The 12342-nt window shown below is 39.5% G+C and overlaps 1 protein-coding gene across 1 annotated transcript; it reads left to right on the top strand.

The window, feature by feature from the left end:
• The first annotated feature begins 4276 nt into the window (after positions 1 to 4276).
• LOC139471761 (plasminogen-like) lies at positions 4277 to 8514 on the top strand. Its single transcript, XM_071254247.1, has 2 exons — positions 4277 to 4423; positions 8162 to 8514. The coding sequence occupies exons 1-2, from the start codon at positions 4363 to 4365 to the stop codon at positions 8440 to 8442; spliced, it is 342 nt and encodes a 113-aa protein (XP_071110348.1). The 5' UTR covers positions 4277 to 4362; the 3' UTR covers positions 8443 to 8514.
• Positions 8515 to 12342: the final 3828 nt, after the last annotated feature.

Genomic DNA, 12342 nt, shown 5'->3' with positions numbered 1-12342 from the left:
TCAATAATAAATATACATTGAAAATATTGTTTTTCTATCTTTATAAGGGACATACCATTTACTGGGAAAAAACGGATAATTTATTTCTTAGCAAATGTTTCATTTCGTGGAGTGTTTTTGGTAAAAACCAGTCCATGCCCCTTGTGGAAGTTACCCCAGCATCAACGAATTCTAACGAGTTATCAGGAACGTAACCGTCGGAATTATTGAGGCTTTTCATGCAATACTTACGGGCAGATATATGGATGGCCATTTGGTAAAAAATAACAGAGTAGAAATAAAGGACAAAAATTCAAAAATAGTCAAATGTCACGATAAAAGTTGGTTTGGTTTGTTGTTTAACGCCGCACTCAGCAATACTCCAGCTATATGACGGCGGTCTGTAAATAATCGAGTCTGGACCAGACAATCCAGTGATTGACATCATGTACATCGATCCAGGCAATTGGGATCGATGACATGCTTCAACCAAGTCAGCGAGCCTGACCACCCGATCCCGTTAGTCGCCTTTTACGGCAAGCATGGGTTGCTGAAGACCTATTCAACCCCGGAATCTTCACGGGTCTACGATTAAAGAATGAATGTTACAAATAAATGTCATTATTTACAAAAGAACATACGTGAAGAAAGAACAATGTGTTTCAGTGTTGGCATTTGGTTGATCTGGGGTTGATTCGTTAAAATACATTGTATCGACAATGCTTCAACATTGGCCTTTCGATATTTGAAAACATGTTGCAATCTGACATTGTTTCAAAAGTAATCTGAAATTTTGTTTGATAAGCATTACTTTGAAGTTGACGGATGACAAGGTAGACACAATTTTATGGATAACAACTTCTTTTGTACTGTAAACAGCGACGTTTCGGTATAGATCCTTATGCCGTTGTTAAGCAAGACTGTCAAACAGTATACTTGACAACTGTATAAGGATTTACACCGAAACCTCGCTTTTTACAGTACAAAAGAAGTTGTTATCCATAAAATTATGTCTACCTTCTAATCTGAAATTCATTATTTCATAAAACTGTGTATAGACTCTAGACTATGTGTTCCACGCATAATTTTAGTCTAATTAATATTACGGGAATATTAATTGATATTGTATATATTATTTTTCCCAAATTAAATCACGTGTGGAACGAGTCTCAAATGTGTACAAACTGACATGAACCCGACACGATACGACTGCTGGACCTCCAGCGCCCCCTGGTATCTAGAAAAAGGACAAGGAGTAGAGTTTGTGAGTCCGTTGGATTATAAAGTGCCACAGATCTGTATGTATCAATGCAACCAATACTAGTTTGTCTCATAAAACGTTTACTAAATGAACCAATTCAACCCAAATTAACTTTGTCCTTCTTCAAGACGGAATAGGAATAATATCAGCAGTAGACACTATCGTGCTGACTGTTGTGTTCAATAACAAAATATTACTATCCACAAAATATATTTCAAACGGGGAATGTTAATATATAATGTGTTGACAACAATGCCAATCATTCTCTGGTTATCTATTGCGTTCATCAGAGCTCCAGATAACTTTTAGAGCAATTGAGTTTTTACTCTAAGGTTTCTATTTTAATTGGGTTATTATATTTTTCATTGGTAAACCAATATTATTTTCACTCATCTATTCATCACTCTATTGGGTTTTTCCCAAAGTTGGTGAACATTTTAAGACTAAAAAAATGAAATAATGTTTTTAGATGTATGTAAGACCTGTGAAATCACCACAGTTGTGTAACGATTTCGTCTCACGGAAAAGGGATGGGCAAGTGTGCTTACTGCGCGAAATACTCCAGTCAAAGATAACACAACACAAAAAGACAGTAATAATTGTGTATTATAAAGTAAGAAAGTTACAGGGTGCAAATCCTGACTGCACAGACTGGAAGACACCTAAAACAAAATGAGCTGATCCAGCTGGCGATGTTGGTGTCCAGGCAGTGCAGGCAGAAAGAGCTTATATAATATATTTAAAAGAATCAACAATAATCCAACCGATATTCAGGATGTGATGATAATACTTATAAGAGAAAATGACAATGTTAAGGACTATGCAAACGCATTATTGATACAAAAAGGCATATGTGCATAAATAAATACACAACGACAATGATTGTTTACGGAAATGACATTAACCAATAATCCCCCAATATAATCATCACATCCTTTCTACCATATAGGATATAGGATTTAAACCCAAAGTGAGGGAATATTTATCCCAGCGCATTTGGAATATGATATGCATGTATAAATAACCGGTTTAAACACGTAAGCCTAATAACCACGAAAGGACACCTGGCCTGTACTAGAATTGTGGCTAAGAGGAGTGGGGTATGACTGCCTGTTGGATGATCATACCAATCCATATGGGGCTAGCTCCAACAGTATGACAATACACCCAGTAGGTAAGCCACGTGAGGCTACCCAGAATGAATGCCGAATTAAAGCAAATGTATTAAAAATGAATGTAGTAAATGGATATTACATAATACATATTTCTCAGATTGCAGGCAAATTGTTGGCCATATAATATAATACATTATATTATTATTGAATACAAGGTGACTTCACTATCACATCAAGTGGGAAAACGCCGTGAAATATACTTTATAACACCAATCCGACAATGTAGAAATATTACATATTTAATAGGACAGGATTGGTATTTAATAAACAGGGTATTTCCATATTTAGAAGTTGGTTACTGCTAAGCCAGCTGTCATCATATGGGATTGCGTAACGCCAGACGCCAAGAGGACAAGAAAATTATCATCTGCAGGAATGTACACTAATCTTAAATTGCCTGAATATTATGCCATATATGTGAACTGGTATGTGTTACCATTACTTCGCAGACATTAGGATAGGATGACATTAATGTATGGTAGGCCAAACTGTGTTAAGGTAAACATGAAGCAGACGACGGAGCCATGCCTTGTTTACATCCGGTGCGGCCATTTTGTGATGCCACCGGAAGAGAGCCGGAGAATGCCGAGGATAGCCGAAGATAATGTGTGCTCCCAGCGCACAGGTCAAGAGCTGTCAGTGAGGGGTCAGCCACTTGTTACTTTAAAATAAACTTGCAACAGAGTTCTGTTGTTGTCAGCAACAAGTGCATTTATCAGACGAAAGAATTTGGAATAAATGGAACTTTGAATTTAGCAAAGAGCTAGTTTCAATTTTGACTGGCCGATCCAATTAGCAAAATTACTTCCAAACACAAAAGGTATTTTACTACAGCTATTTTCAAACGAGAAAATAGTGCAACAAATAAATGTCATTCATTATTGCCATTGGGTGCACCTTTGGACAGTCACAGATGAGCGATGTTTGCCAGTTTGGCACAGCAAGAATTACTTGGACAATGGCCAAACACTTGTTTTGAATTTTGCTTGACTTTATGAAAATAAATGCAGCACATGATTCCTAATCCTGTAAATGTTATAACTATGCACCGGACCATACAATAATTGCCTACAATAGACCTATAGATGCCGTACAGAGAAACTGGTGCTCTTACCTAAAACAAAATGAACAGGGCTAGCTGGCGATGTTGGTGTCCAGGCAGTGCAGGCAGAAAGAGGCGGTTAAAAAGTTTTGAGGTCACACGGGGGCACTGGCCCCTGTCATGTGACCCCATAGTCCCAGGCTATTGGCTAAGAGCTGTTGCTATGGGACCCCTGAGACCAGTGCCGTGAACCCCAAACCCTATTCTAAAATTAGTAAATTGGCCGGATATTTTGGTAACTGTTGTAAGGAACTTGGGCAAAATATCCCGCCTTTACATGTATATAACTGTTCTAAATATATAGGCTTGACACGGAAAGTAAATTAGCTCGTAATTGTGATTCGGAAATTAGCTCCGTTGTACACGTGCTGAAAAAAACTTCAATGAGTATTTACGCGACGTCGTGCTGTTTTTATACATTTGAGTTTTTCATTTAATGCATGCGTTTCTGCACGCAAGTTAATTGAGAGTAATTGGGTTTTGATTATTATTATTTTTATTTGGGGGGAGGGGGGCCAATACGCTGCTTATCTGTAGCTCTGCAGTTCATACGTAATTTTATTCCAATCACTCAAACACCTCGTCACAGCTGCCCCATTGTCTAAAGATGCATGGAGAATATTCTAAATGGATTACGTCTAATCCCTATTTACTCTAACAAAGACTCTTTCAGGAGAATTTGACAATTACGTTGGCCTCACATCTGTCACGCATGGCAGAAAGGTCAATATGGATTTCATTTAAAATTGCAATCGCGCCATCCACGTCAACATTTGACTGTCTACCACGACGTGTGTAGTACCTTCTCCGTAGCAACAACCAGTCGGTCTCCGCCGCACAGCAACATGGCTCGTCTCCTGCTCCTCGCGACCTTGGCAATTCTGTCCACACTGGCATCGTGCAATAGTAAGTAATGCTCTCAATTCTATGGACTACAAGTTTACAAGTTCAGTTCTAACTGACGTTTGAGGAATTTGTCAAATCATGCTCCGTCGTGTGGGTGACAGCAGCTACATAAATAAATTCATTTCACGTACAATAACAGTGCTTGTTGGTTAAACATGTTTGGTAAACGTTTCTTTAAAATCTTAAAGGTGGCTTCTTTGACGCTAAAGCCTTTGACTTGATTCACCTGTATCATTGCAAAATGTTTTAAATGGTATCTTATTCCCGTGAATGTATTTACGAAAAGCTCTTCGAATTTCAAATTAGCACTGAAGTTTATCCCTGTCTCTGTTGCATCCAACAGGTAAACAAATAATAAACGGGCACCTGTTTTGGTTGAAAAAAAACCAACCCGCTCCTAAACATTACCAAAAAAATGCTGAACCCAAATCTCGCCGCCTCCGGATCCCCACGCCTGAAAATCAGTACAGTTAGGATAAAACTTCTATATAAGTAACTATACTCAGCAAGAAAAAAACACTGTGACACGATATAAAACAAGAACCGGATCAAAGTAAACGCACACATCTGAAACCGGATCAAAGTAGACGCACACATCAGAACGAATTCATATTTTCAAACAGACAATGGACCAATAAAACAAGTTTACACAATTAATGACACATGTCGAGCACGGAAATGACGTTATGATAAGAGATGCAAGAACAGAATTGTCCATTGACACAGTTGCGTGTGTGTCCACCCTTCTCACTTGGATGCATGCAATCTCCTGCGCATTAAACGGATCAAACGTCTTACAGTTTTGTATATGGCATCCCATATCTCCCCAGCCTGTCTCTCAGTTCCTATAATGTTGTCGGAGCACGTGGTAAACGTCGGCGACGTCGGTCCATTTCATCCCACATGTGTTCAATTGGTAAAAAAGAATTGGAGAGCGATTAGGCCATGGAATCACATTCAAGTTGTTCTGTCCACGTGCTTGTTGAACAATCCAAGCTACATAGGCTCGGGCGTTTTCATGCTGAAACATCATGCCAGGTCCATGTTGATTCAAAAACGTCACAACGATAGGCTGGATGACCTCGTCACTCTAACGCTGTCCGTTCAAATTGCCATTGGTCACTTGCAAACCAGAATTTTCCACATGTGTAACTATACATACGTGTGTACATGTAAATTTACTATGCGTTCACGTGAATTTCAACTTGTGTGAGGCACACATATTCAACCAAATAACTTTCAACACAAAACAGGTTGTTTAACTTGTTTTCCAACCTAAGTTGAATGAGAAGAGAGTTACTTCACCGAAAATTTTCGCGTGAAGAAACATGTGTTTGATTTAATTTGTACACAAAGTTTTGAATCCTTGAAACCAAAAGAAAACACTGTCCGCCCAACTATATACCCATAAAAGTTGACAACTGTTGACAATTTGTTTGGTGTTGGCAAAAGAACAGCTATAAATAAGATCATGCTCTCATGTTAACATAATTCACATTGCAACATATACACACAGTGCATATTTACGTTCACATTTGCACTTGCTCCAGGCATGATGCAAATTTGCTCCTGGTGTAAATATACACACATGAGTAAATGCGTTCACATGAAAAGTATACTGACATATGTGTTTCGACACACGTGTGCCCATATTGACACATATGTATAGAGGCGCATGTGAACGGGGGATAGACGGCGATATTCGACAAAGACCAGGGATGGTTCTCGCAGTGATTGTTGCAGGCTGAAACCGATTTCGCAGATGGGTGATTCGAATCCAACGATCTTGAATGACGGGGGACCTGCCGCTCCTTGGTCGGTCCCTGACTGTTTGTTTGCTGCCATAACGTCAAATGGTGTTTCTGTGCACGTTCAATCGCCGACCAACTTCACGCTGCGACGTTCTTGAATGGAGCATACCAATTGCTCGCAAGCGGTCATTTTCAGATAGGCGTGGCATCTCCAAACTTCAAATAATGATTGAAATGTGATGTTTTTCCGTGTTGCAGTTGTCATGACAAGCAGACACCGAATCCCCACAACACGCGCGCTTTCATACCCTGGTTTACATCATCAAGTGCATGGTTGCTGCATGGAAGACACTTTTTGCCATCAGATCATGCTTTTCTGCTGAGGTTGCGTTTGTGCTACACGTTTTCATAGTTTCGTATCCGATTTGAACACCAGAAAGTTTATTTTTGTATGCAACCGGAACTTTTGTTGCCGAGTATAGATAGGACAATCATACATTAAAACTACATAACACGCATGAAACTGACGTTCACGCAGATGAACAGTTAACGCGCAAAAGATCTTGTAAAGCGGAAGCCTGTTTACTGTTGGGGCAGATATAACTGGAATACTGTTAAAAGCGGTGTTTAAACCCAACTCACTCACTCATGTTTGCATTCACACACGTAAATGAGGACTTGGACTATCTGTCTTGTCATGTGCTTCTATTTTTATGTTAAATTTTGATAGATGAAGCGGTAATTCCATCACTCCTAGTTTCATTTCCCTTCTTTCAATCTCAAAATTATCTGGTTCAGTTAATTTGAGGTATTTTAATGAAAATTTGAAATTGTACAAATCTAAATTTCTAAAAACAGAGAGCCCAGAGACCTGAAACATTGGAAGAAGGCAGCATAACATGTGGTCATGGCAACAATATTGTAAATATAAAACTGTCTATATTTTCTATCTTATTACATACGTTGCAGTGAGAGTAAGTGAGTGAGTGAGTTTATAATCACATCGGCAATATTTCAGCCATATCGTGACTGAATCAAGTTATATATTAATAATACACAAAACTGAAAATAAAACCTGTCGACGAAGGACAGTAAAATAACTAGATTATCACAGACGTAGTTTTAAAACCGTTGCAGCGAGAAAACATCATCTTTCAGTGACATAAATCCTTGGTGACATTTCTGGTATCCCCCGCCGTGATACAGCTGGAAAACCGCATGGAAACGACGTAACTCAAATCTCTCTCATTGTGGGTGACGAATGCTGGGTCTAACTAGTCTCGGTTATCCGCCGAAACAGATTCCATTACGCGGAAAAGGCAAAATAAGGGTGAAATATATACGAATGGTTCACGAAAACCAGTGATAACACAGGTGTTCGCTTAAAGTGATAACACAGGTGTTTGCTTAAAGGGAAGGATGCCTTGCCCCACAGGAAGCGCCCGACACTCATACAATTTGCATTAAAAAGTAAATGTTTCCTTGGTGCCTGACGCCGAACAACAACGAAAAGCGTGAAATCGTTATTTTGGAAGGATTTAAAGAAAGCTCCTCGAAATTAAATTTTGTTCTTAATTATATTGCAATCAAGACAGTGCATTAAGAAGTGAACTAGTCCAGTGTACATGCCGAATGCCATGTTTATATCATGATTTAATTTAACGGGTGCCACAAGTTGTCGAAGGCGCACCACTTCGAAGCGTAGAGTTGCCGCCCGCTAGGCGTGCCAGGATCCTATGACCGTGGTACGAATTCAATATTCAACCTAATTATGATCCTCGTTTTACCAAAGTTGCAAATGTCTGAGACCCGCATAAATTTTGCATCTCACCCCACATTAGCCGACACACTGTGATTTAGCTAAGTTGTTCAGCCGTTAAAACGAATTCAATCACCCTATTTCGTTCGATGAGACAACCGTGTCCAAATAGCGTGAGGATAATTTATGTATGTGTGTTTATTGTTGATACTGACATTTTCTTCACAGCTGACTGTTACACCAAGCACGATGGAACAGCAGTCTACAGTGGTACAAAATCTGAAACCAGTAGCGGAAAAACATGTCAGTCCTGGTCCGCCAAGACCCCGAACAATCACGGTTTTCTCAGCCAGAACTTCGACATCACCAACGGTGCACCAAACCTCGGCTATCCTGAAAACTACTGCCGTGACCCATCTTCAGACTCCAACCCTCCAATGGGATCGTTGTGGTGCTACACTGCCGATGGTGAAGGGTGGGACACATGCACGGCCCATAAGTGCCCATAAGTGTCCATAAGTGTACATAAGTGGATCTTGAATATCAACACAAGATTTGAATCGTGAATCTTGTTTCAATAATAAATTCTGATTGAAAAAAATGGTATTGTTTTCCATCTTCTTAATTATGGACTGTATCATATTTGGTGTTAATTTGTGTTTCTTTTTGTTTTCTTTTTGTTTTGTTTATTTGTTGCTATATTCGGGGCGGGGTAGAGCCGAACAGTAACATTTTTAGGACATACGAAATGTTTTCGATTTGAGCCTGAGCCAAATTATTTTTGCTAGTCTACGTTATTGTTGGAGTTTCTCCAGCATCAATCTGGCACGGCGAAAAGGTAGGGCGGATTCCTTTCGAACAAACACTCTGTGTCAGAGTACCGACGAGCTCACATCACTATGAGCAAAGCAATGTGTAAATGAAGGAGTGATTAGGGAACGTGTTGCCCAGAAAGACCAGACATTTTGGTAGAGATTCACATAACGCTATTTTCTCCAGCACCAAGCTGTCATGCCGTGATGGAGGAGGGCGTTCTTTTAAAACAAGCAGGGTCACATCCGTATCAGCTATGCGGGAACGCTCCTGTCTAGAAGTGAGTTGGTGATTTGGGTTTTGATGCCAAGAATTTAACAGACAACCTCTTGGTTCGAAATGCACATCAGTTTGATTCAAAACAAAAACAAAAAACATTGAGCCCGCTTCGTCTGTTTCATATTTAGGTCTATGCAAAATGAAACTTTCCAAAAGTCAATTTTCCCTTTATGTTCAGTAACATTTCGAGGCCAACGACGTGCGTCAAGCTGGTCATTCTTTCCACATTCACGCCATGATGTAACTGGCGGCTTTAAACCCAACTCACTCACAAAATGTAACTTATAAAGAGAGTTACTTCTTTAACCGGGTTGATAATGGTCGTAGTAGTCGATATTCCAGTGAAAATACACAAGCTTCCCATTTGGTGTGCCACAAACCAATGGTCATAGGTTCGAATCCCTGACAATCTAGGTTTGTCAGCACCATACCCGTGCTCGTGTTAAATGCGCTTCGAGCCTTCTTCTTACATCGAGCCGACACTCCGTGATATAACTTCAATAATGTTCAAAACAGCGTTAAACCCAGCTCACTGCCTCACTCCCGATACTTATTTGTACAGGCCAAAGAGAAAATAAAATGGTATAACACTCTTTCCAAACTCATAATACGATTCCGACTATATCATGAGAATGTGCTCATGAATAACTAACAAATAGTGATGATACCAGGTGTTCGCGAAAAATTGAGCGTATCCTGCCCCGCCGGTGGCACCCGTCACAAACACATGCATAGGCAAGTCCATTGTGCATCTGAAAAAATCCGAGTAGAAATTCCGATTCATATGAATGAAGTAAACTATAAGCAAGAAGGGGAACATAAGTAATGCCCATTGGGATGCCTACGTCTTGACGAAATGTCTTGCCCCAATTTGTACATGGATGTTATCAATGAAAAAGTACGGCATTTGAAATATTGTTTTCTCAGTAAACTTCAGATGGCATTTGCTTTCATTTTTGACAAATTGTCCTAAACCTCTGAAGATAGATATGTAACTGTGTCAATGGTCACTACGTGTTCCAAAAAAGCCCCAAAGGTCAAGGAATGAAGTTTTTACTTGACGTGTGTCACGTTGGATAGTTGTGTACAAAAACTCAAATATTTTGACAGAATTGAACTTGGTTCTTTTCTGAGATTGTAAAAGGTAAAGCAAATCCATATGGGGTTAATTCCACTAATCTCAAATACTTTCTTTGGATATGAGGATATTCCTTCCTTGATTGTGTTAAGGATTACTGGTTAATATTTGATTTAGTGGTTCATTCGTTGAACCCAGCCATATAACTATTTAAATTTACCGAATTCTCATGGAGCTTTAGGATCAGGTACAAACGAGGAATGGACATGTCTTCAAGTTTTAGAGTGAAGCCAAAAGTCGTTAGTACTGATGCATGGTTTAGACAGATTTCTTCCCCAGTAAGTGAGTGAGTATGGTTTTACGCCGCTTTTAGCAATATTCCAGCAATATCACGGCGGGGGACACCAGAAATGGGCTTCACACATTGTACCCATGTCGGAATCGAACCCAGGTCTTCGGCGTGACGAGCGAACGCTTTAACCACTAGGCTACCCGATCGCCCCCTCTCTTCCTCAGTTAGCATACTGGCCTTATATATAGTTTTATTTGATGTGACACTTATACTTATATTAAGTTCTTTGATTAAACAATTAATACAGTGATGATTTCATATAATGGTTATGTCATTTGAGGCCTTATCAGTGGGAACAACTACGAACCTTTCATGTAGGTCTTTGGATGGATACTGATTGCAAAACGACAACAAAGCGACCGGCTCGCTTCGGACGTCCTTCAAATGGGCTACCATCACAATATAAGCAGTCGTGCTCCTGCTGTCTCTGTATTTATCAGATATTTACATCGACAGGATAGAAAGCGTTCAGTGATGTACATGAAGATTGTCCTGAGCTGAAAACTAGTACCTATTTTGGTTGACTCTCTAAGTAAGATGTCCCATCAGTCAGACAGTGGAGTAGGGATTGATACGATCAACTATCGCAAACTGATTGACTATGATACCAGATATCCACTCATATCGGAACAACCAGGAAACTGAAGGATGTTGTTTGATGCTGTGGATGATTTGCTAATGTTGAGTTGAAGAAACTTATGAAATGACCGAAGAAATATACTTTTTAAAAATATAATCATAACCTAATGAAATGTGCAACTTATTTAAAGTATTAATGACATATTATACGTTCATTTTCTGTTATAGTATGACATACAATATGTACATGTTCTTAATATCTATGGGGGCGGTCGGGTAGCCTAGTGGTTAAAGCGTTCGCTCGTCACGCCGAAGACCCGACGTGGGTACAATGTGTGAAGCCCATTTCTGGTGTCTCCCGCCGTGATATTGCTGGAATATTGCTAAAAGCGGCGTAAAACCATACTCACTCACTTCATATCTATGATACTCAATGTGCCAAACCACACTGACTGTGCATTAAAATGTGAAGCAATCAATGGAATCAATGCTCTTTTTGTTTTACTGTCACCAACTGTTGGTCCAAATCATTTTAATAAAGGCAACAGTTAGGTGATTATCTATGCCGTGAGCCATATAGTTCCTGGTATATATGTCTTCACCACATATCATTAAAAACATGCCATGTTGCGTTGGTACAGGATGCGTCATCAATGAAGCAGAGTGTTGACTTTTTACTTTTACCATGTGAGCTATGAATTCCGATTCTTATACATGTGTTTCTTGTTGGGAGATTTTGCTGTCAGGTTTAGAAAGGTGTTATTCAAGTGGCAATGTGTAACTGTCGACCGTTTAATCTCGACACACAACGTCTACCTGATAGCTTTATCCTATGATCCGACTTCATGACGGAATGTGAACAATATCACCAGTTGCCACTTTTATGTACAGGATAATGTGTATCAATTATCAAAGTAGCAATAATGTCCAGTAATGTTCACTGTTCTCTGTTCAGTGAAAAGTATTAATATCCACGGAAATCCGTCAAGGAGTTCATGTCACTGTATAATGTGTTCACAACAATGACAATCATTCTTTGGTTATCTATGGGGGTCGTACGAAATTTCATTGCAAACATTCAAGCATCTCGTTACAGCCACTCCCTACAGCTGGTGCAATATCTTGATGGATGCATGGAGTATACACTCAATGGATTACATGCGAGACCTATTTACTCGGACAAAGACATTTTTTTTATAAGTATTTGACAGTTACGTTGGCCGCACATCTGTCACGCATGGCAGAAAGGTTGATGGGGATTTCATTTAAAATTGCAATGTCGTCACCTACTTCAACATTTGACTGCCC

The sequence above is a fragment of the Haliotis cracherodii genome, unplaced genomic scaffold (genome assembly GCF_022045235.1).
Source record: "Haliotis cracherodii isolate W230 unplaced genomic scaffold, xgHalCrac1.p SCAF_23, whole genome shotgun sequence".
Classification (NCBI taxonomy): Eukaryota; Metazoa; Mollusca; class Gastropoda; order Lepetellida; family Haliotidae; genus Haliotis; species Haliotis cracherodii.
The sequence above is the reverse complement of the archived record's forward strand: the minus strand, read 5'-3'. Positions and strand labels throughout refer to the sequence as shown.

Excerpts from the sequence above, each read along its gene's own strand:
- LOC139471761 (XM_071254247.1), top strand. The coding sequence starts at position 4,363 with ATGGCTCGTCTCCTGCTCCTCGCGACCTTGGCAATTCTGTCCACACTG. Across the intron at positions 4,424-8,161 it reads CACACTGGCATCGTGCAATA|CTGACTGTTACACCAAGCAC; the intron begins GTAAGTAATGCT and ends TTTTCTTCACAG.